The sequence below is a fragment of the Camelus bactrianus genome, chromosome 5 (genome assembly GCF_048773025.1).
Source record: "Camelus bactrianus isolate YW-2024 breed Bactrian camel chromosome 5, ASM4877302v1, whole genome shotgun sequence".
Lineage (NCBI taxonomy): Eukaryota > Metazoa > Chordata > Mammalia > Artiodactyla > Camelidae > Camelus > Camelus bactrianus.
The window spans coordinates 99,459,895-99,483,286 of NC_133543.1; the positions used below are offsets into that span (position 1 = coordinate 99,459,895).

A 23,392-nucleotide genomic window follows, 5' to 3' on the forward strand; every position below is an offset into this window, starting at 1 on the left:
TAATCAACATATTGTGGGTGCCTCTCGCTCCACCAGTAAATGGTTTTCCAGTGGGCGGGGCAGCACCAGCCCTGGGTTAGCGCATCTCCCATCATTGCTGGACTCCTAGATTGCTTCATAAAGACAATACTGGTGGAAACCATGTACACACGTTCCCAGTTATCTTCTTTTGAAGAGCGCCCAAATTTAAATTTTGGTAAGCAGTGCCAGACTGCTGTCCATCAGGGCTGTACCAGTTTACATTCCTGACGCTCATAAAACTGCCTTTTCTCGTATGCAGTCCACCGTACATCTTTTTAGTTTTTGCCCAACTTAGTAGACAAAAAAACGGTATGTTCCATTCTTATTTCATTGATATTGGAGAAGTCAGACATATCCTCAGTTAACTGAATTTTTAAATGAATCAGCTGTTCATGTTTTTTAATCTAGTTTTCTATTGGGGTGTTATTTACCTTTTTAAAAATTGATTTCTAAGAATTATTGTTATATTAGGGATGTAAACTCCTTGTTTGTCACTTGTCCTTCAGTGTGCTGGTGGCCTTTGTAGGTGAGGTGGGCCGTGTGCTGTCAGTATTTAGCTGTGGGCACAGGAATTGACGGCCTGTGTGCCCTTAACTCAGGGAGGCCCATTGCTCAGGAGAGAGCACTGCCACCTAGTGGTGAATTTAGAGTAGTACACTTAGGTCCAATTTTCAGTTTTGTTCACTTCCAGGATTGTTGCCAAGGTCACTATCGTGAGTCAGGAATCCAGGTTTTCAAGCATTCAGCTGACTTCTCTGAGCATTCATCTCCTTTGGCTTCTTTGTGGCACTTGGTCCTCTGGTCACTCCATCCATCCCCTTCGGTGTTCTCGTCTTCCCGGCTGCCCCTTCCCGCCCACCCTCCAGACTCCCGGCCTCGCCTGTTACCCACGCTCTTCTCCACGAGTCCTCTCAGCACCCGAGGGCTTCTACTCCATCTCTGTCCTGGAGACATAGCTGAGCCCAGGACCAAATCCTTGCTGCCCCGGACCTCGCTGGATGTCTCCTAGCGCCTCAGGCCTGGCAGTTCCAGCTCTGACCCCCAGCGCCACCCATCCCGCGTTCCTTTCCTTGGAGTCTGAAAATACCATCCTGCAGATGTCCAAGCCGGGGAGCCCTGCCAGTAGTTCTTTATCCTTTTCCTCGCTCCCCTCATCATTCCTGGTGGATCCCTGGGGCTCAGTCCTGCCACCCAGAGTGTCCAGCACAGTGGTGGGTGCTGCTGAGTGTGTCTCAGCTGACCCTGGGCTCCGTCTGTCCACTCCTCCTGGAGTCCTCCCCTCGAGCAGTTCCGGTCACACACAGTTCCTGTTGGGCCTCCCCTCCCCGAGGACCTTCCTCAGGAGTTCTGCTCCTGCGCCCTTGCTGAGCGCTCTGCAGTGGCTCCTTGGCTGAGGATAAGGTCCAGGCTTCACAGTGCAGTTAATCAGAGGCCCCCGTGTGGCTCCTCCTTCCTTCTCACTGCCCTCCCCTCGCTGAGCTCTGATGTGGCGGCAGGGTCATCTCTCCTGGAACGCCGCTCTGTCCCCACTGCCTGCTCCTTTTCTTTAAGGCTCCAGGAGGCCAGTGCCGGCTCCCTCTGCCTCGTGCTGGGGCTTCTTGTCCTCACCTGCTCGGGGAGGTGGGGCCTCTGCCCAGCTTGCTGTGCCTGGCAGGGCAGCGGGGCAGGTGACCGCGGGCTGTACTGGGCTCAGGGAGGACCAGTGAGCTGCGTATTGGGCTTGGAGGTGGAGGCTCTCAGGCAGCCCATGCCTAGGGAGTTTCCTCAGTGCTGAGCTGGCACAGTGGGGCTTCCATGGGGGTCTCTGAGGTGGGAATTCCAGGTGGAGGGCGAGGCCTGAACAGTGTATGGGGTCTCTGTGGAGAGGCAGGTGGAGGGGTGTAGGCTGAGTGCCAGGACGTGCTTGAGTTTGCCGGCCAGGCTGTGGAAGTCCTGGCATCTGTTTTGATAGGACTTAAAGCCATTGACGATGTTGTTAGGGCAGGAAGACGACACTAACGATGTTTCTGGAAGGTGATCTCGGCATTAGTGAGATGCTGCGCTGGGTGGAGGGGCAGGCAGAGGGGAGCCGTGGATGACTCTTTAGGGGCTCAGGGACTTGGCAGTCAGGGGCAGGGCTGTGGCCATTGCTGCGGAGATGGGGATGTAGGTCAGGGAGGTCGTGGCAGATTGACTGTCAGATGCGGCAACAGATGAGAAGCGGGTCTGGGGCGAGGGAGGGGTTTTTGTCGGATTAGAGAGACCTCTGTCCTGCCCAGTGGCTCTGCCTGGAATGAGAGCCCCACACCGTTTCGGATCAGACCTCACACACAGGCAGTAAAGGGAGGGTGTTTGATGCTGTGTCCTCCTCCCTGTCTGCCAGTGTCAGCTGGGAGTGCTGCCCCTTGGCACCGGGAATGACCTGGCTCGCGTGCTGGGCTGGGGCTCGGCCTGTGATGATGACACCCAGCTCCCGCAGATCTTGGAGAAGCTGGAGAGAGCTAGCACCAAGATGCTGGACAGGTGAGTGGAATGCTCTCCTGCTGCTCGAGCCCCCTTGAGCAGGTGTTCTTAACCCCGGGTCCCTGGAAACCATAGGCCCTCTGTGGTTACTTGCAAAAATTTGACCTGAGCAGAACGTCTTTTTTCTGGTGGTCTTTATCTTGTAATCAAATCATGAAAGAGCTAACAAACAGAGCAGGTTAGGAACCACGCTCCAGAGTGCAGAGGGCTTCTCACCAGGCCAGGCCCGATCCTCTGGGCCATTAGAGGAGGTGGCCCAGTCTCCTCTGGCATTGCAGCCTCATTTCATATCTGTCAGCAGAGGCCTCCTTATCGGACACGGTTGAGAAGTCCCGTGTTTCCAGAAGAATCTAAGTTTTGGCTAATTATCCCCTGTGTCTTTAAAAATCCTTTGGCATCCTCCTCAAGTGAGCTGCTTTTAGTTTGAGCTCGTGTCCGAAACCCCACTGACCACAGCCTGCGGGAACGCGGTATTGCTGAAAATGCCTCGTTGTCTCTGTGAGGATCCTGCAGCTGTGATTAGCAGGTGTGATTTGGAACCTCTTCCCGCTGCCTCTGCCATTTCTTCTGTTGAAGGAGCCCTATAGGCCTTTGGAGGCTGTGAAGTGCCCACAGCCCCGGGAGAGCTGGCTGCGGGCTGAGTGATTTTAGCTCTGAAGAGGGGGAACCCTGCTTTTTCCCCGACACAACGTAATGGGGTACCTTTCACCTCCTTAAGGGGCCCTGCAGGGTCCAGCTGGTTGTGACATTTGTTCTCAGCTAAGTGAGGAGCCAGGTTAGGGACATGGGAGACAAGGTAAAGGGCTTACAGATAAAGTTAGAATTGTGGTAAGATCAGGTCCCCAGGCCATGGGGGAAATGCAGGGCCTGCCTGGGGGGCTGGAGCCGACCTGCTGAGAGCTCCCTTTGTGTGTGCAGGTGGAGCGTCATGGCCTACGAGACCAAGCTGCCCCGGCCGGCCTCCTCTTCCACTGTCACAGAAGACTTGAGTGAGGGTTCCGAGGTATTTCCAGTGGCCCCACTGTGTGCTCACATTGTTCTGCACCCCCCACCCATCCCCCCACCTCCCAGCCTCATCTCGCGCTCTGGTCCCTCCTCCACATCCACGCCACCCTTGAAGTTAGTCTGTGCTGGTTCAGTGTTTAGCTTTGTTTTCATCTTATGGGGTATTTTGTGATTTAGGGGTTCTCTTGGGGCCCAGACTTTGTCCAGACTGGTGCAGTGCTGGGTTCACACCTGCTGGCAAGCTGGCTGCTGGCTGAGCAGGAGAGAAGGCTCTGCCGGGGCCTGTCTCCCTGATGGGCCAGGGACAGTGGACTAGGGCTGCGGCCCAGTAAACCATGGCCGCCAGGCCACATCTGCCCAGGCCTGCTTTGACCTGGCCTGCGAGCAGAGAGTAGTTTGTACATTTCGAGAGAGGAAGGATATTTGTGCAAAGCCTAAATATTTACTGTTGGTCAATAATCAAGGTTGCCACAGCCTACAGAGAGGGCTGGTCACGCAGGTGAGAGCCCCACTTCCACTGGCAGCAGTAGGCTGAGCAGGGGATGGGCCAGGTTCCCAGGCAGGCAGAGAAACGTATTGTCCACTGTGGGTGAAGCCTGGGTTAGCGAGCCCTGCTCTCGCCCGTGCTGCCGAGGAGGAGTGGGACTCGGGGTTCTGGCCCCGCACAGGCTGGTGATGTGACCTCAGACTAAAGCAGCACGACCTGCTGACGCGGTTTTAGCAATGTGTTCTTTTTTGTTAAGATCATTTGTCCACAGCCCCATGAGGCTTCTGAAACCCTTCAGATTAGTGTGAAGTGGGCTGGGCCGGGCCGGCAGGAGAAGCAGGGGAGGAGGTCACCAGGTTTCCCATCTGGGGACTGATGGTCTTCCCGCCCTGTGGGGGGTTGACTGCAGGTGCAGCAGATTCTCTTCTATGAAGACTCGGTCGCGGCCCATCTTTCTAAGATCCTGACCTCCGACCAGCACTCGGTGGTGATCTCATCGGCCAAGTGAGTGCCCAGTGGCCTCGGGGGAGCCAGGGGTCAGCCGCCCCGGACGCCCGGTTCCCAGCCGGAACTGTCTCTCTAGAAGCCTCTTTCCGCGTTTCCTCCCACAGGGTGCTCTGCGAGACGGTGAAGGACTTCGTGGCTCGGGTGGGAAAAGCCTATGAGAAGACCACCGAGAGCTCCGAGGAGTCGGAGGTCATGGCCAAGAAGGTCCGTCCCGGCCCCTGGGTTGGGGTGTCGGGGCGGAGCGGCACCCCCTCCACTCCTTCCTTTATCCCCACCCAGTGCTCTGTCCTGAAAGAGAAACTGGATTCACTCCTCAAGACCCTGGATGATGAGTCCCAGGCCTCGTCCTCTCTGCCCACGCCACCCCCCACCATTGCTGAGGAGGTGGAAGACGGGGATGGGGCCGGCAGCGGCTGCGGCTCCAGCTCCACTGGGGACCGCCCCGTGGGGTCAGTGTGCCCGGCCCGGCCGCAGATCTTCCGTCCCCGGGAGCAGCTCATGCTGAGAGCCAACAGCCTGAAGAAGGCGATTCGTCAGATCATCGAACACACAGAGAAAGGTAGCTGGTCTCCTGATAAGAGGGGCTTTCTTCAGGCGAGTACCGGCCCATCCCCGTTTTCCTGAACGTGGTGAGACAGCATGCCTATTAAGAGCCACGCAGGCGACTCTGGGCTGCCTGTCGGGGGATAGCACCTCCTTCCCCAGAGCCTACTCCCCACACTAGTGTCCGAGTGGCCAGCAGATCCGAGAGGGCGCCCCCAGCTGGTGGAAAGGTGCCTCGTGTGGTCACAGGCAGCGAGCGTGTTGGGGGACCTACTCCCTGGAGAGGAGTTCTACCCTGCAATGGCTCTGCCCAGGAGCAGCCTGGCAGGCATGGGGTGTGCAGCTCGGCCTTGTCCAGTTAGAGGTGGGGCTGCCCCCGGGGTGGGGGCCTGAGGAGAACCCTGGTGCTGAGAACCGAGGAGCTCTGAGGACACCTGGAAAGGAAGGCCCTGTCCCCAGAAGGGAGGTGGGCCCGGGCCAGAGATGGTGGACGAGGTCAGTTGATGGAAAGAAAGGCTAGGACAGGATCAGAGGCCAGGTGAGCTGGGGTGGTGGTCAGAGAAGTGGGAGGAGCCTCTGCACCGTGGTGTCTGGGGCAGGTGCTGGCTGCAGTGGTGGAGGGGGCCTGGGACCTGGACAGGTCAGCCCCACGTCCAGGGTGCCACCGCTGGCTGTCCCCGATCAGCAGTCTTGCACAGGATTCGAGACTTGCCCGGTTGATCACTCCCTTTTTCTAGACTCCATTCCCTAAACTTTGAGAACACTGAAAAACATGCACCTGACATTGACCTGTGACCTTCATTGCCTCCAGCCCCACCCGGACCCTGAGGTCCCTCCTCAAGATTTTTCTTGGCCTCGGTCTGTCTGCTCTCTCATCACCTGTTAAAACCCACCTCACACCTTTCCCGCTCTCTCTTGACCTGGTTCTCTCTGAGCGGATCGACCTGCATCTCACAGGGAGAACAATAAGGTCGTGACCTCCACTGCACACTGCTGTGTGCATGGGGCCCTACTCCTGCTGACGGCAGGCGGGGCCCTCATCGCGCTCCCCTCCGGGCTGCTCGGGCTCCTACCCTGTCACCCCTTCCCCCCCATATCTTCCTCCTCCCCAGCCTGTTGGCACAAAAGCCCAGGTGCCTCTTGTGCTGCAGTGTGCCGGGCTGAGGGGGAAGCTTCGGGTCTAAGCCCCCGGCGGAGACGAGGTCTGCAGGGAAATCGGTGAGAGGAGGAGGGAGTCCGTGTGCGCCAGGAGCCCCATCAGCCGCCAGCATCTGTGGGTTCGTATCCTCGCGCTCAGGCACAAATGCCTTTTCCTTGTGCAGCTGTCGATGAGCAGAACGCCCAGACCCAGGAGCAGGAGGGGTACGCGTTAGGTCTCTCTGAGTCGGAGGAGAAGAAGGACCTGAAGTCGGACGACAGAGTGGGCCGGGGCGAGAGCTACGGCGCTGCCAAGGGCAGGAGCCTCCGCAAAGGTACAGCGGCCCTGGTGGCCTGTGGCATTGCGTGGGCCTTTGGTTCTGTGATGGTCAGAAGCTTGTCCTGGGGAGCTTTAGGGTGCCTCCTTACAGTTGCCGTGGCCAGCTGGCGGTGGAAAAGGTCAGAAACACACGACTTGTTCCCACGCGTGTCTGATGTGTACAGCTTGTCGGGTGAAGGCCCCGCAGGCGGGACCCTCGACAGGGAAGGGCCTTACTGCTGAGCCTGCACTCTCTTAGGACCTCCCTGTGCGCCCAGGCCCAGCTGGGCGCAGGGCCAGCGGGACCTCCCTGTGCCCCCAGGGTCCTAACCCAGGGCTCAGGGCCTCCCGCCTGCAGCCAGCCAAGCGCTGCGTGCAGTTTGCTTCAGGTGGCCAGGTGCCCGCTAGCCCTATGGGCCAGCCACCTGGGGACCCTTACCCTTCTGGAACAGCCCTCCAGCTCAGGCTTCTGCTGTGAAGAGGCACCCTGTCTCCGCTGACTCCATGCAGCGCCCCCACTCGTAGCCTTCACAAGCTGCTGGGAGGAATCTGCCTGTTCCCTCCACGCTCATTCCTGTGCAGAGCTCATCTGCCTGCACGGACCCCCGCAGCCCTGCCTGGCTAGGGGCTGGCCCCTTGCCCCCTTCCCCGGTCTTGTCAGTGCAGCCTCAGCCCCCTTCATGGCCTGTGTCTCTCTGAGGGGCATCTGAACTGACCCACCTCTCTGTCCCCTCTTACTCTTCCCCTCTCTCTGGGCCTCGTTCCTTAACTCACACTCTGCCTCAGGCAACCAGTGCTTGTAACCACTGCTCCTTCCCTCGGCCCCTCCGCCTGGTCACTGCTCTGATGAATGCTCCTAGTGTTCAGTGATGGTTTATTTTCTGTTCTGTTTTTATAGTGTCCAAGTCCCCGTGTGAAAAGCTGATAAGCAAAGGAAGCTTGTCCCTGGGCGGTTCAGCCTCTCTTCCTCCACAGTCAGGAAACCGGGACGGCCTGCCAGCACTGAACACCAAGATCCTTTTCCCGAGTGAGTGTCCCCCCCAGTGGGCCAGGGTCACCAGCACCGCACTGCAGCCTGCGTGTCTGGGGGAGGGGCGTAGGCGGGGTGCTAACCTGCCGACCCGCAAGGCCCTGGGCCCCTCGCCTGCCTGCCTTTTGGGCAGGATGAAGTCGGGGGAGCTGGGATGGGGCTTCGTGTCTTCACCAGGAAGGAATGGTACCAGGGGTTGAGATTGCTGATAAGACCCCCCTTAACCAGCTTCAGGGAGCCTCCTGAGGCCTCCTGGGCCAGTAGAGCATGTGCCACACTGTCTGCTTCCATCAGTGATTTGGCAATTTCTAGGTGAACCTCAGCTGAATAGAAAGAAAATTCCAGAAGTTCATGGGAGAAGAGGCTGAGTCGTATTTGGTTAATCAGCAACAGAGATGTTATTGGAAGGAATGAATTGTCAGAATGTTCAAAAGCAGGGTTCCATCTCAGCCTAAATATTTATAATTTAAATGTTTATAAAAGGCGCAGCTCTTCTGAGGGTGCTGGTCACCTGGGATGTTCCTTGATGGTCAGCTTTTCTCATAAATCAGCCTTATAAAGCCATACGGTTGCACCTAAGTTCGTTGTAGTGCAAGGTCATTTGGGTGGAGATCGTTAAGTTTAACAAGAACTATCTTGATAAGCTGTTTTCTAATGTATCTCATACCACCCAGTGTTTATTTTTGTTCTGTGAATATGGATTTATGATAGTGATTTTTGACCTGAGACTATTAATTGTCAAAATTTGGACACTTTATACGTTATTTTAGAAACATCTTTTTATAATAATCTTCTGAAGAACGTGTCTGTCAGCCTCAGGGACCCCGTTTCTTGTGATTCAGTAGCCCCCAGCCAGTGCCGTCTCCCTGTTTCCTCCCTCACAGGTGTTCGGGCCGGGATGTCTGGTTCCTTGCCCGGAGGTTCAGTCATCAGTCGCTTACTGATTAACGCTGACCCCTTTAACTCTGAACCAGAGAACCTGTGAGTATGGGCTAAACCAAGCGGGCACGCTGTTAACCAAATGCTGGAGTATAGAGAACTGGTTCAGAATTCATTAGAGAGATCTGTGAGCAGTGGGTTAGGTGAGCTTTTCCCAGCTGGTGGTGTTAACCGATAAGGAAAACCTAGAAATTGTGAGGCCTCAGCTGCAGGCCGTGGTTGGGAACGTCCTGTGTTGGGACGTAGCCTGGCGCGTCCCTGGCTCCCGAATGTGCCCGACATCCTGAGGTTTCGCAGGTCCGGAAACCCTGCTGGGAACAGGTGGTGGTGTCCTCTCCAGTGTCCTTGCTGGCCCCGCACCCTGCCTTCTTCCTGTGGGTCTGCTGCTCCCCCGTTAGTGTCACGGTCGTGGACCCCTGGCGGGAAGCTCCTCCTCGTGGCCCCCAGGGAGACGCTGTCCTGGGTTCAGGCTCCGGGAAGAAGGTTCCGATGCCGCTCTGCCCTCTGCCCAGCGTCCACGGCGGTGAGCGCCGCCACACAGCTTGCTCTTGTGTGAGCGGAGGTCGTTGCGGGGACAGCTGGTACTTTGAAAGCCCAGGAAAAGATTTTCCTTTCTGCTGACTGATAGCAAGTTCTGGGCAGCTGGTGGCTGATGGCACTTGCTTTCAAGTTGCCAACCCTGTGTGTTTGGCGTGGTGGGGAGAGTGTGGTTTAGAGACTCTGGGTTTTGGAAAGCAGAGCTGAAAGCGTGCCCAGTGGTACCAGTTAGCCGAGAGTGGCCTCTGTTCACATCCCTGCTCCGGTGCCGGCCTGCTGCGTGCCTCAGCGTCCTCGTCCCCCGCCTAACACCACCACCCTCCTGTCTGCTCTCCCAGGGCCTCAGGGGGCTCTGATCCCGGCCCTTCCTCATGTTGTTTTCCTCACGAGGCCAGAGCTGTACCTCCCATGAGCAGCGCCCCCAGGGGCCTTGAACCAGACGTCTGTGTCTGTCATCTGAGATCACAGAAGCTGCACGCCCAGCAGCGAAGGCTGTTGGTCTCCTCCTTCAGGGAGGGGCCTCTCCTTCCCCTGGGGAGACACAGACTTGTCTCTTCCCTCCCCCATGAGGTGTGCCAGGGGTCACCCATGGGAGTGAGGCGCTGGAGTGAAGTCTCACCAGCAGTAGGCCCGGGACGTGGGGCTGGGATGGACGTTTTCAAATTTGGAGACTTTGGGTCTAGGGACGTTTTGTGATCTGGGATTAAGCATGCGTGAATGTCTGCCCCGGATGTCATCAGGTTAACATTGCTGCTGGGAACGTGATGTGGTGCAGCCGCTTTAAACACAGCCTGGCGCGTCCTCAAAGCCCAGAGTGGCCACGTGGCCCAGCAGTTCCACTCCTGGGGCCCACTGAGAGAAACAGAAGCACGTGCACACTGAAGCGTGTGTACACGTGTTCACAAATCAGGGCCCAGCAGTGGAACAACCCAATGTCTGTCCGCCGAGACACGGATGAACAAATGTGGTGCTCCCTGCGATGGAAGGAATGCTGTTCGGCCATTAGCAGGGACGTGGTACTGAACACGGATGAGCTCTGAACACATGCTCGGTGGCCAGAGCTGGATGCAAAGGGCAGCATGTTGTGTGATTGCATTTGTAGGAAACGTCCAGAATTGGCAGTCCATAAATGGAAAGCAGATTAGTGGTCTCTGGGGCTGGGGAGGGGTCGGGGCTGATGGCCAAAGGGTGTAAGCTTTCATTTTGGGGTGATGGGATGTTCTAAAATTGTAGTGATGGTTACATGACTCTGTGAATTTGTTAAAAATCATTGAATTGTACATTTTAAATGTGGAAATTATATGGTATGTGAGACCGTTACCCCCAGAAAGCTACGCTTTGCTCTCAGGAAGAAACACGCAGAGGGTGGGGGTCTGTGAAGGAGACTTCCTGTGCGGGGTGGTTCTGACTGGCCCGAAACCCCGCTTTGCAGAGAGTATTACACCGAGAAGTGCGTCATGAACAACTATTTCGGCATCGGCCTGGATGCGAAGATCTCCCTGGACTTCAACAACAAGCGTGATGAGCACCCGGAGAAGTGCAGGTGGGAGGCGGCTTCCCTGCCTCTCCCCTCTGCGCGAGGTCGCCCCTGGGTCAGCGTGTAGAGGGTGTGCGCAGCCAGGAGGGGACTCACGCCTGTGTGTCTGTGGCCACGCCCGCCAGGCAGCCGCGTCGCAGGCAGGGTCGGGGCTGGCCCTGCTTGGCTCTGGAGCAGGAAGAGCCCCTGAGGGGCTTCCCTGGGGCGTTCAGGTCCTCATCCTAAATTGCCCTGTACTCACACCTGCCGCCTGGGGAGAGGACGCAGAGAAAGGGGAAGGCTTTCCTCTTGGGCTGAGCTAGATGTTCCTCTCCTCTGGGAGGAACGGAAGGGGAAGTGGAGAGCCAATGTCTCCCTCCCTGCCCCGCAGTGAGCGCCTGGAGGGCGAGGCGGTGCATCTGTGACGTTCCAGGGGGCCTGGAGACAGGGACGGGCTGGTGCGGAGTTGGGGCAGAGGACAGCCGTTGACGTAGGGGTCGGGGCCCCTTGCGGGGGAGCCTGCAGACCTGCCCCTGCCAGGTGCCCTTGTCTCCTGGTGGGGGGGTCACACTCACGCCCAGGTTGTAGCCTGGTGGTCCTCCCAAGTTCTGTGTGGTCAGACCTTTCTAGGAAAACAAAATCAGGCATAAGAACTCAAAAACCTTAGAGCTCTGGGACTCTTGAGTGACGGGAAAGGCTCAGAGGTCGCAGGGGCAGCCCTGCTACACAGCACGTGATGGGGCCTGAATCATTTGAAAATACCCCTGTTAGTCCACTCGTAACTGAAAAGGCATTAAAATGCATATAATCCGGCAGAACAAACCAGTGAGGGGCAAGACCATGTGTGGTGTTTTTAGAACCTTGGGGCCCTGGTATCACCTTCCCTGAGTTTGTATCTTTGAGAAGGTCTGCTTAGAAAATTCCACCTCTACACATCTGTCCTGAAGAAGTGATTGGGAACGTGGGCAAAGAGGCGTTTACCAAGGGCCCGTGCTGCGCACTCTGTGGGGCTCAGGCGTGGGAACAGGCAGCCCCTTGTCAGAGGGGTTGACTCATGAGTGATGTGCTCGCACCTGCTCAGGGTGCCGGGCCCCGTGAGTGGTGACTGTTCCAGCTGTACACCCAAGTCCTCGGGAGGACTGAGGAGCCACCCTGGGGCGCCTGTTGTCAGTGCTTCCAGACGTGGGGTATGAAGGTTATTTTCTCCCTTGTGCTTGTCTGCACTTTCCAAGTTTTCTACATAAGCATAATTTTTTAGCTGGAAAAATCATGATTCATACTTTTTCGTGAAGTTCTGTAATGTGGTCTTAAATTTTCAACTTTTTGAGAGTATGATTACTTTCTTGGAACTGTTACTTTTTGGCAGAATTTCCTGTCAGTAAACGTGTCTCTAGTACATCCCACTTGGACACGTGACAGGGACCCATCCTTCCTTGTCCTGTGGTGTCACGGCTGGAAGTGATGGCCGAGTGTGACGGATCTGGGAGGAGGTGCCTACACATTCCTACCCTTGGCAGCAGCGGCTGTGGGTAACTGAGACCCGCGTCAGTCCTTTGCTTTCCATGCTTAGGAGTCGAACCAAGAACATGATGTGGTATGGAGTCCTCGGCACCAGGGAGCTGCTGCACAGAACCTATAAGAACCTGGAGCAGAAGGTCCTGCTGGAGGTGAGCGCGAGGTCCACCTCCTGCCCTGGGCAGATCGCTGGGAGGAAGCCCTGGCTGACGCTGCATCCCCCTTCTCTCCTTGCCCCGCGTCTCTCCTGCTCAGTGTGATGGACGGCCCATCCCGCTGCCCAGTCTCCAGGGGATTGCTGTGCTCAACATTCCCAGCTACGCCGGGGGCACCAACTTCTGGGGGGGCACCAAGGAAGACGATGTGCGTACGGGGTGCGGGCGGCCCTGAGCTCATGGGGCGGGGCAGGAGGTCACCAGGGAGGCAGTTGCTTCAGGAGTGTCGGCTGCTTTGGGCCCCGGTGGGGCTCTGCTGGTGAAGCAGAGGGAGGGATGAACATGCCCTTGTGCTGGCAGTGGGGGCGCAGTGGGAAAAAGACAGACAGGACCCCACCTCAGAAGAGGGGAGGCCGAGCAGGGCAGGTGTGGTCGCAGGTGTGGCATAGCCCTGATTTGGGGGCTATCTGGGAAGGCTTCCAGGAGGAGGGTCATCTACACCCAAACCTGGAGGGTGACTTGGGGTTGGCCAGCTATGGTGGTTTTCGGGGGACAGTGGGAGCAGGGGGTAGGAGGAACAGCGTATGTGAAGATCTGGTGGTCAGGCATGGTCTGGTGCCGGGAGGGGTCCTCTGATGGTGTGTGCCCGGGGCAGAGCGCATGGAGGTTAGGACTCACATGGGGCTGCACGAGCCAGGGAAGGAGTTTGGAATCTGTGCTGAGGACGTGGAAGGCATTGCTAGTCTTAGCCAGAGGCCCGGCTCCTTTGTGTGTAATAGCTACTGATAAAGGTTAACACTAACTGTGTGCTTGACACGTGCTGGTCGCTCTTCTGAGCACTGTGCACATGTTAACTCAGCCCACGCGGGAACCTCCTGCAGAACAGACCAATGTTAGTCCCGTTTTACAGATGACGAACCCGAGGAGGAGGGAAAGTAACTTGCCCGAGGTCACCTGGCTAGTAAGCGGCAGGTCTGGGATTCGATCCCAGGCATCTGCTTTCAGGATCTGAGCCAGAGACCCCTCAGCAACGTGTTGACCCCGTAGCTGCTCCTTGTAGGGGGCCTGTCTGGCTTTTACCAACACAGCAGCCTTGAGAGTGAGGACGCACATGGGGCGGGTTCAGGGGAGCTGGGAGCAGAGGTCAGCTCTGACATCGACCCTTGCAGACCTTTGCAGCGCCGTCGTTCGATGACAAGATCCTGGAGGTGGTCGCGGTGTTTGGCAGCATGCAGATGGCTGTCTCTCGCGTCATTAGGCTGCAGCATCACCGAATCGCCCAGGTACTGGCCATGGTCCTGGAAGCGGGGGGTGGTGGGTGGTACTGGGAAGCACTCTGGCTCACACACGTTTGGAGAGGCAGACCTGGCCCAGAACCGTGGTCTCGATATAAATGTGCTGCTGGTGCACAGAGCCCAGGAGAGTAGGCGCCTTTTCAGGATCGCCCTGGCTGCCTCCTGATGGGTTTGACAGTTAAATACTTTCAAAACTGGGGCTGCTTGTACCCCCAAGCTCCCTCTGTGATGCTCTCTGTGGGCACCAGCTGTGTTCTGTCCCCTCCCGCTGCGGTGGAATGAGATGAGACAGGCCCGACTGACCTTGGCCCCTGTGTCTGCAGCTCTCAGAAGCAGCAGCCTGGAGTCTGGGAGCGGAGGCCAAGCATGGGTGGCCTCACCTGGCTGCTCTGACGTCCAGCTGAGGGGGAGACTGGGTTGGTTCCCCATCACGTACTTCTGGTGGTGGGTTGGCAAGGGTCTGTCCGTCTGTGAGGTTGGGGCGGACAGTGTTCTTCTGCACAGAGGTGGAGGGAGCAGGTCCAGTCCGTTGACCTGAGCCCCAGGCTTTGGTTGTCCAGTCTTTCCTGTCCCTACCGTGGGTGCTTGAATTTCACAGTTTTAACTCTTTGTCATATTTTGTGTCAAAAAGAGGTGTACTTGCTGGGTGCTTGCTCTTTCCTGGGAGTGTTGACATGCGCCCAGGTGCCCATGGGCTCTGCCTTGGGTGACGGTGTCTGAGCACCAAGTTTCCCTCACTGCGATCACAGACGCAGTGCTGGCTGAGGGGACAGTCGGGGCCGAGACCCCCAGGCTCCATGAGCTGCACCCCAGACAGGGATGCTCTGATCGCAGAGGCCATGGGTGTGGTGTCACCCCAGAGGCCAGTGCGGGCTGTGTGGGGCAGGGAGGTGCCCACGGTGCTGAGACGGCACGGTAAGGCCCCTGGGTTCTGCTCGCTGCACGAGTAATGGCTGTGATGTTTGCTCAGTGTCGCACAGTGAAGATTTCCATCCTGGGGGATGAGGGCGTACCTGTGCAGGTGGATGGAGAGGCCTGGATCCAGCCCCCAGGGTACATCCGGATTATCCACAAGAACCGGGCACAGACGCTCACCAGGGATCGGGTAAGACAGGCTGCCTGCGGACCCGGGGGGAAGGGTGCTGGTCCCACTGGCGGGCGCAGCTGCACGCCTTCTAAGAAAGGCCTGGAGTTTTTAACGTTTTGTTCTAGAAATTTATTTATGTTTTAGATGCAAAGATTAAGTGAGTAGGGCTGTAATTTCTAGGACCATTCCTCCCCCAGGGTAAAAAAGATTCAGTCTCCCTTTCTAGCGGGTGTCCTGCTGGTGTCCCAGCAGTGTTTCTTGTTAGGTGTACATTTGGGAGAAAGTGTAATGCTGGCTTCTGTGCCGTAGGCCTTTGAGAACACCCTGAAGTCCTGGGAAGACAAACAGAAGTGTGAACTGCCTCGCCCTCCGTCTTTCTCTCTGCACCCGGAGATCCTGTCCGAGGAGGAGGCCACCCAGATGGACCAGTTTGGGCAGGCGGCGGGAGCCCTCATCCACAGGTGGGTGCTCACCTTCCTTCCACGGTTGGCCCCTCCCGTGGGAGCGCTGGGGCCCCCTGACGTCACTGGGACGCCCTCCTCCCAGACCTTACGCGCCATCCTGGGCTTTGTGATTTTCACTAATTGTCTTTCTGAGCCTACTCGGAGTCTGTGTAGCTGGAAGTTTAACACCCACAGGCATCCTCAGGGCCAGTGCGTAGACTGTAAAATCTGTCCTAATTTCCCCTTACTGCCTCCTTTTCTCTACCCCAGAGAGCAGGTTTGTTATTAAAAAGCAAACCTTACAGTTATTTAATTTAAAAAAAGACAACAGCCAGAGGCGTTTCCTTCTCTTACCCAGCCTCCCAGGGCCGCTGTGGACCTTCCAGCCTGGTCACAGCCCTGCCCACTGTCCTCTCGCCCCTCCTGCTCACTGTGTCCACTGCCGTGTGCCCCCTCCAGCATGGTCGCTTCAGCCTGGTGACCCGCGCCTGCACGGTTGCCACATCTGGTGACCCCTTCTGTGCTGTCTGGTTCTGTCTTGGGGCTGCACTTCCTCTCCCTGCCTCGCCTCTCCCTCCCTGAGGCCCCTCCTTGGCTGGCCCTCTCTAGCTGCTTTCTGCCTTCCTCCTCCTCTGCCCACTGCTTCTTACCAGCTTACTGTTTTAAAAGGTGTAAGTCTCATCTTGGGCATTTTTCTCCCCGGTTGAGTTTCTAGAAAAACTTGAGATTTTGACGTCAGATTTCCCATGTAAGACCCGCTCTGCCATCAGTCAGGAGGTGGCCGGCAGGGTCATCCAGGTCTGGCGTGTCCCTCTCTAGCATCCGGGAGATTGCGCAGTCCCACCGAGACGTGGAGCAGGAGCTCGCCCACGCTGTCAACGCCAGCTCCAAGGCCATGGACCGAGTGTACGGCAAGCCCAGAACCACAGAGGTGCCTGTGCTTTTCCTGCCTCGCTCGCCTGCACTCCTGTAGCCCCTGGGCCATCTCCATGGTGTCTGTTCTGGTTCCTCTCAGGGGCTGAGTTGCAGCTTCGTCCTGGAGATGGTGAATAACGTCCGAGCTCTGCGCAGCGAGACGGAGCTGCTGCTGGCAGGGAAGCTGGCCCTGGTAAGCTGGGGGGGGGGGCGGCTTGCCGTGCGTTTTAGCCCTGGAGTGTCGGCCTTGAGAGTTCTGGATGCCGTGTTGGAGGGGCGAGAGGCCATCTGAGCTGACCCTGTGGAGGTGCTCAAGCCCTCTGGCTGCATCTCAGCACGTCATCTCCAGGGTGTCGGACTCGTGGACAGGACCACCTGTGTCGTGGGAAGAGCCGCCTGAGACCCTCAGGTGTGCGGCCACCACTGTGGCCAGGCTGGCCAGCCCTCTTCCCAGCACGCGGAGTTGCCGCCCTTCCTCACTCAGCCCTTCAAACCTGGCTGATGAGTCAGCCCTCGAGAGACACACGCCTGGGCTTTCCCTGAGTCGCAGAAGCTGGAATGGGAGACCGGAGAGAGGGCCTGGCTAACCCTCTTATTTAAGAAATGAGGGCGTGGAAGGCCAAGGGGGTGGAGTCGCTCTCCGAGATCACACGTGGGCCGCCCCAAGAGCCCACTCTCTACTCATCCAAATTACCTCTGCTGCCACACACGCTGCCGGCGTGCTGGTGCTGGTGCGCCGGGCCCCCTTCCAGAGGGAGGGTCCCGGGACAGCCAAAGCAGGGGACATGTCAGCCCCGCTGCTGTGATTTTCAGACAAGCTTGGTTTGTCCCATTATTTATGAGAGAAGAGTTTAATTCTCTCACTCGACACTACTTACAAGGGGAGGTTCTGAGTTTGGCCCTTAACCAGTGCTCTGACTTGGTTTCCTTGGAGTTTTGTAAGAACTCTCAGAGAGCAGCCCAGCCCCTGGGGTGGACCTCATGTCCTTGTGGGGCTGCTGTGGCCCCAGTGCCTCCCTGCTAATAACCGGCTGCGTCTCTCCTCCCTGCCTTGAGCAGCAGTTGGATCCCCCTCAGAAGGAGCGGCTTGCAGCTGCCCTCGCCGAGATGGACCAGCAGCTCAGGAAGCTGGCGGACACCCCATGGCTGTGCCAGCCCATGGAGCCTGGTGATGAGGAGGTATGTGGATCACGGGCCTCCAGCCTGAGGGCCCCTGGGTGCAGGGCTCTCCCTTCAGTCCAGCTCTGCTCTGTGAAGCTCTGGGATTAGGGTGGTGTCACTCTTGCAGCCTGGAATCTGGCTTCCCATGCTTCTCTGTTAAAATGCCTTCAAGGCACGAAGATGGACTTCGGCAGGTAGGAAGGACTGGGGGATTGATATTGAGAAGGACCCTTGATGGCTGGGGCACAAGTTGCCCTCAGAAGCAGAGCTGCGTGGCTGTCCAGGAAGCAGGTAGAAGGAAGCCTGAGCCCTGCCCCACTGTTTGCCCACCGCGTGGATGCACTTTGGTCAGATAAATGGCAGCTTCTTGGGAGGTTGTTGTTGACAGGGGCAGAGTTGGTGTGTTCCGCTCCCTGCACACTTCCCTATTACATGGATTTAGAGACTCCAGCATGTGCAGCTCCTGTAGCTGGGACGACAGACGGGGACCCTGGGCATGTGCCCTGGGAGTAGTGCCTCCTGCAGTAGGAGAGGCGGCAGGAGGGCCCAGGAGAGGGGCTTGTAGGATGGTCGGTGTTCCCGGGCAGCGCTTGGCCCAGGGCAAACCCTCGATGGCCTTCCTGCCAGGGACAGATCAGAGGTGCGCAGGGACGGGAGCTCACCGTAGGGTAACACAGTTGCACGAGTTACAGGACTGCTAGGCTCTGACTGCCCCAACCTGCAGGCAGCAATTGGTGGGGGCGGGGGGATGGGGGGGCAGTCCAGAGTGCTCTTCTAGAACATACAGGTGTTTGCTGACACATTCTCACCCTGCATGGAAAACGGACTCAGGCCTTCCAGCCAGGTAGCAAACTCAGCAACGTAAGAACGGGGACATTTTGGTTTAGAAGGATAGGCCAAACGTATCAAAATTGGCTGAATAGTTCTTTATAAATATGATAAAAATTTTATTTAAAAGAAAATTACTAAAATAATAATAAAAAATATTCAACAGATGTAGCAGTAACCTAGCCTGGTGATTCCAGATCAAGTCATCCAAGCCCGTGGAGTGTGGGCGTGGGGTGGGGAGTGTGGGAAGAGGACGTGCACGGAGGAGTGAGAGCACGTTAAATTCCTCCTCTTACGGTGGAAGAAGGTTAAAAAGAAGTCTTGACTTGATAATTAGACAAATACAGAGTCAGTTATGTTTTAAAACCTTAAGGGTAGTTTCTAGTAAAATTGAAAAGGTTTATGTCTTTCTAAATCACTACAAAAAACAAAAAATATAATCTGTACGGTAAAAGAAAACAAGGAACAGCATAAAAATAAGAGAGAAAATGACAGAGCTTCCCTCTTAAAAGCAGATTGTCCTCAGATTGTGTTAAACAAGAAGTGTGGCTGCATGCTAATCACAAGAGCCGTTTTCTCTCCCATACCCGCAGTAAAGAATTATGATCCAGAAAGGTTAAAAATAAAGCAATTTCAAAGAAGACAATAAAAGATCCAAGGTAACAATATTCAGATAGAATTGCGTACCGAGGGCAGTAAGTGATAAAAAGGATCTCTTTATATTGGCAGAGCATAACCACATTATTATACCCTGTACTGCATTACTCTGAGATAAACTTACGATGATGATAGTAATGGTAAAACCAGGTGCTTATAAAGGAGTTAAAGGTATATTTCTGATTTTCCAACATATGAGATACTTTCTAATTATCTTTTCGTTATAGATTTAACTTAATTTCACTGTGTTCAAAGGAGATGGTTTCTATGTTACCAGCCCTTTGATATTTGCGGAAGCTTACTTTATGGCCCGATAGGTGGTCAGTGTTTGTTTGTTTGTTTGTTTATTTTTTAATGGAGGTACTGGGGACTGAACCCAGGACCTCATGCATGGTAAGTATACCCTTTACCACTGAGCTACACCCCTGCAAACAATCCAACACCCTCCGCCCCCGTGGTCAGTTTTTATAAATGTTGTATTATTTACATCATTAAGTCCTTGCTGGGCTTTTTTTGGGGGGCGGGGGTGTCTTCTTGATCTGTCAATTACTGTTGAACTCTCTGACCATGAATCTAAATGTCTCAGTTTATCTTTGTGGGTTTTTTTTAATTTTTAAATTTTTGAAATTAATTTTTTAAAGCTTTTTTTGGGGGGAATTATGTTCATTTTTATTTATTTATTTATTTTTGGTGGGGGGAGGTAATTAGATTTATTAATTTACTTTTTAATGGAGGTACTGGGGATTGAACCCAGGACCTCGTGCTTGCAAAGCACACACTCTACCACCAAGCTATACTCTCCTCCTCTTTGTGGTTTTGTGTATCTTTGCCTTATGTATTTTGAAGCTACGTTACTGGATACATCTAGGTTTTATCTTTATGTAAGTACTTTTAGTAATTCTTTTTATTTCCAAGTCTACTTGTTTGGTATACTGTTTTTCGTATTTTTATTTTCAAGCTTTATTTGGAATGTCACTCTTATACATAGCATATTGCTAAATTTTGTGTTTTAATTCAGTGTGATACTCTGTTTTAATTAGAGAGTCCAGTCTATTTACATTTATTGTGATGATTACAGTATTTAGATATATTTAATTTTTTTTTAACCATATTGCGTGCTTTCTATCTGTCCCACTTTTTGTTTCTTTTAATTCCTCCTTTTTGTTTGATGAGCGTCTCCTTCCTCCCACACAGCTGTTTGTCCCCACTGCTAGTTCGGAAATGCATACTCTTTCATCTGTTCTTGCAGTGATCACTCCCAAAATTTTAATCTTAATTTACATGCCTAAAATACGTAAAGCAAAAACTTCTTGAAGTGATAGAAAGTTGTGTGAGCTCTTGTTGTCAGTCCATGATTTGTCAAGTAAACCGAACTGATCCCAGCATCAGAACAAAGCTGAAAGAATACGTGTACACAGAACGTGTGCACGTTTACCTCATTTCTCTATAGACAGAATTTTGTTCTCTGTGGAGCGGGAATGTGCTTTCTTTCCTGTTGCCTATAGGACGTTCTCAAAATCTGGTCCTGTTCTAGGCCAGCACTACTGATGGTGTGCAATTGAGAGGAAGAGTCTAGAAACTTGTAAGCACTTGATAGAGAAATTTTGTTTAATAAAAAAATGGAGGTTTGTATTTTGTATGTCTTTTTTGGGTTTCATTCTTCTAGTAATTTATTTTACTGTATTTCATTAAGGACCAGTCCACTGTGGATTAGAAATTTTTAAAGCTGGTTCTTTTCCAGGGGTAGTCTGAGTAGCTCACCTCTCGGCCACAAGGGAACCTCAGATACTGACTCAAGTAGAAATGGCGCCAGCCGTGAACTGCGGCCCCTGTGCTCCCCGGAGCCTGCCCTGCCCTTGGCGGGCCGCTTCTTCCTCCACGGATTCGTCAGTGAAGACGGAGGGAGGGCAAGGAGTTTCCTCCCTTCACGGGCAGTGTGGGGGCCGCTGCCGTGGGAGGCTCGCAGCCTGGTGCCCAGTTGCAGGGTGATCAAGCAACTCAGTTTTTGGGGTCTGTCAGATCTTAGCACCAAAGGCCACAGGGATTGTGGCTCCGATGCTTTAAGTCTAAAACCGTGCAGCCACAGTGAAAACAAGCACAGAGTCCTTCCTGGACTTCTGACCTGAAGTGTTGCCTGCCTGACGAGCCCTCTGAGCCACGTCTAGAGTGGCCCTGGTGTCTCAACTTCCTAGATGTGGGCTGGGAGGCAGTGCAGACATCAGTTCTTGCAGTGGTAGGTGGGAGACACTACAGATGGCTCCTGAGATTTAGTTCAAAATCTGAAACCGGAGGCAGCTGGAGCGGTGTTACTGTAGACATTCACCTGATGGGACCCGAGGCCAGAAACCGCAGCCAGAGGTCCAGGGAGTGGAGGGGAAACCACACTTGCTCCCGGGCCTCCCGGGCCTCCCGGGCCTCCCTGGGCTCCTGGCTTCTCTGGCCGATGCTGCTGGCTGCCTTCCAGCTCAGTGCTTTCACGCTCTGGGACTCTGGCCCTGCCCCACCCGGGCCGGGGATGAGGAGGAGGTGAAGTATGAAGGGCAAAGGGAACCTGGGAGGAGGAGGACGAGGCGCCACGTTTCTAGTGGCATAAAAACAGGAAAACCACTTACTTGAACGCAATGAAAAAAAGTGATAGATCTTTGAGCTGTAAAGTAAAATAAGCCACCCTCCGGCAAATGTAATGTAGTCAGAGGGGAAACGCACAGAATGACGTGAGCGGGGTTGTGACACAGACACGAGAATCAGTCAAGTCAGCGCACACAGAGAAGTGCCAGTAAACCGTAAACTCTTGATGGAACTGTTGATTTTTCAGAAAAAATTTAAATCACGCAAATTAGAATCTCAAGATGGTTTGAAAAGAAGAGCCACAGAAAAACTTGAAAAAAAAATCCTACTTGAGGGAAACTGTCAAGGACTGTGTAATTTCCATACATAAGAAACAGTATCACAGCTAGAAAAAGATGAGCATTGTTCCAGCTCTTTTTTTTGTTAAATTGTGGTTCAAAAATACATATAATTTACCATCTGTCATTTTTAAGCATCCAGTTCTAGTAGTATTAAATATATTCATATTGTGAAACAGAGCTCCAGAACTTTCAAACATTTCATTTTTTAAAACTAGCACATTGGGTTCCAAAATTCAGTACTATACGGTCAGTAGAGCTGTAAAAGTCATTTCTTTAAATCAGATAGTTGATGAAAGAAATTCTTTATAAAAGAATTCCAGCTGGAAGGTGCAGGATTAAAAGGCCATGGATTCCCTCCTGCAGGGAAACATGCGGTGGGACTGAGCCTGGTTATTGATGGGGTTGAAGGAGCGGGTTCATCGTGTGGAAGAGGCTAGCCCTGCCTGTGACATCCCCAAGCCTGGAAACAGGAGGCTGGCTGGAATCAGCAGCTCTGGACCACACGGGGAGGGGGAGCAAGGCCGCCACACCCTTGAGAGATGTCAGGGCCAGAAAGTGAGCTGTGAACAGGGCGGACGGCTGGTTTCTCTGCAGGTAAAGGGCGAGGAGGAGCGGCTGGGCCACGGGTGCCGATGGGGGGTCCTGATTCAGACAGACCAGCTGTGGGGATGGACCTTTGGAACAGTTGGGGAGATGGGCTGCAGGTGAGTTCACTGGCTCTGATGAATGCTCGTCAGTGGTGTCAGGTGTGGTCATGGAGCCGTGATTAGTAAGAGTATTCTAGTCTTGTAGAGCTGCTCTCTGCAGTACTTATGGGTGGGGTAGTTTGGCGTCTCGAACTTGCTTTTAAAAGGTACGGGGATGAGGTGAGAGGACATGTTGATAGTCGGCCTCATTCTAGTCTCCTGGTTTTACGAATGGAAGAAAATACCCATGTTGTAAGTTAGAAACAAATTTAATGCTCATATATGCATTAAGAAAAAGAAATTACAGAGTCAGGAATAGGGTTCTGTTTGGATTGTGTGGGAGAGGACCTCACCCTGCGGTCGCCCCTCCTGCAGGGGCCGCTGAGCAGTGATGGGGCACTTGTCTCGGGACAGAAGAGCCTTGGCTGTGATGGTCACTCGGGATCTAGAGGTCTTTTGTGGAGCAGCTGTTAGAATAGAAGCTGTTTGGTATTCACAGCCATCAATTAGAAGATGTCATTGTAAGAAGCCTCTTTCCTAGAAGGACACTTAGAAAACCCAAGAGGCCTTTGGTAAGAAATCCAGGAAGTTGACCATGCAAGGGTCTGAGGAGGACGCAGACCACGTGTGAAGATGCTCACTGTTCCGAGCTCTAGGTCGGGTGCAATGTCAGTGAAAATCCCTGTGGAGTGATTTTCAGCGTGACCAGATACCCTGTTGGATCTGAAAGTGCGTCATATAGCTCCAAGTGTAAGCAGGCCAGTCTGTGTGGGGATGTGGGTAGGCAGGGCCCTGGGGCAGAATCCAGGCCGGCAGGGGCAGGAAGAAACTGGCATACTTGAAAAATAAGGATATTACACTTTATTTGTGAATATGTGTATCAACACAGGTGTTGTGTGTGTGCACAAAATCCTTCCATGGCGGAGACCCCTGCCCCAGCGTCTGTGAGGACATAGCCAAGAAGGTCCATAGACCGGTGGGGAAGGGGAGCTAATATCTCTGCCTGTGCCCTGGGCCGCTCTGTGGGGCGGTGGCCGCCCAGCAGGGGCCGCGTCCCTGTCCCTCTTACTCCCCTCCTTCCATGATTCTGCAGGTCCCAGGGAAAGAGTGCTGCGAAGTGCAGGAAGAATACTTTGTTTAGAAAGATGCTCGTAATACTGACAAAGCCTGAAGACTGGCCAGGTTACTTACTTGCTCA

At 54.4% G+C, this 23,392-nt stretch overlaps 1 protein-coding gene and 1 non-coding gene across 10 annotated transcripts in view; one reads left to right on the forward strand and one right to left on the reverse strand.

The window, feature by feature from the left end:
- Window positions 1–23,392, forward strand: part of DGKD (diacylglycerol kinase delta) — a 101,408-nt gene that overhangs the window by 73,396 nt on the left and 4,620 nt on the right. For all 9 annotated transcript variants that reach the window (XR_012507204.1, XR_012507205.1, XR_012507208.1 and 6 more), the window contains 17 exons: window positions 2,384–2,523; window positions 3,442–3,526; window positions 4,425–4,519; window positions 4,627–4,726; window positions 4,802–5,081; window positions 6,388–6,537; window positions 7,420–7,548; window positions 8,436–8,532; window positions 10,460–10,570; window positions 12,114–12,210; window positions 12,314–12,421; window positions 13,383–13,496; window positions 14,479–14,613; window positions 14,905–15,056; window positions 15,858–15,969; window positions 16,054–16,146; window positions 17,013–17,132. Coding sequence is in view for 4 of the 9 variants with exons in the window: in XM_074364510.1 (XP_074220611.1) it covers window positions 2,384–2,523; window positions 3,442–3,526; window positions 4,425–4,519; window positions 4,627–4,726; window positions 4,802–5,081; window positions 6,388–6,537; window positions 7,420–7,548; window positions 8,436–8,532; window positions 10,460–10,570; window positions 12,114–12,210; window positions 12,314–12,421; window positions 13,383–13,496; window positions 14,479–14,613; window positions 14,905–15,056; window positions 15,858–15,969; window positions 16,054–16,146; window positions 17,013–17,132 (2,118 nt within the window). In the remaining 5 variants the exon portion in view is untranslated. The remainder of the gene's footprint in view (window positions 1–2,383; window positions 2,524–3,441; window positions 3,527–4,424; window positions 4,520–4,626; window positions 4,727–4,801; window positions 5,082–6,387; window positions 6,538–7,419; window positions 7,549–8,435; window positions 8,533–10,459; window positions 10,571–12,113; window positions 12,211–12,313; window positions 12,422–13,382; window positions 13,497–14,478; window positions 14,614–14,904; window positions 15,057–15,857; window positions 15,970–16,053; window positions 16,147–17,012; window positions 17,133–23,392) is intronic.
- On the reverse strand, window positions 19,329–19,401 carry TRNAA-CGC (transfer RNA alanine (anticodon CGC)). The gene has a single exon. It is a non-coding gene; the product is annotated as a tRNA-Ala (tRNA).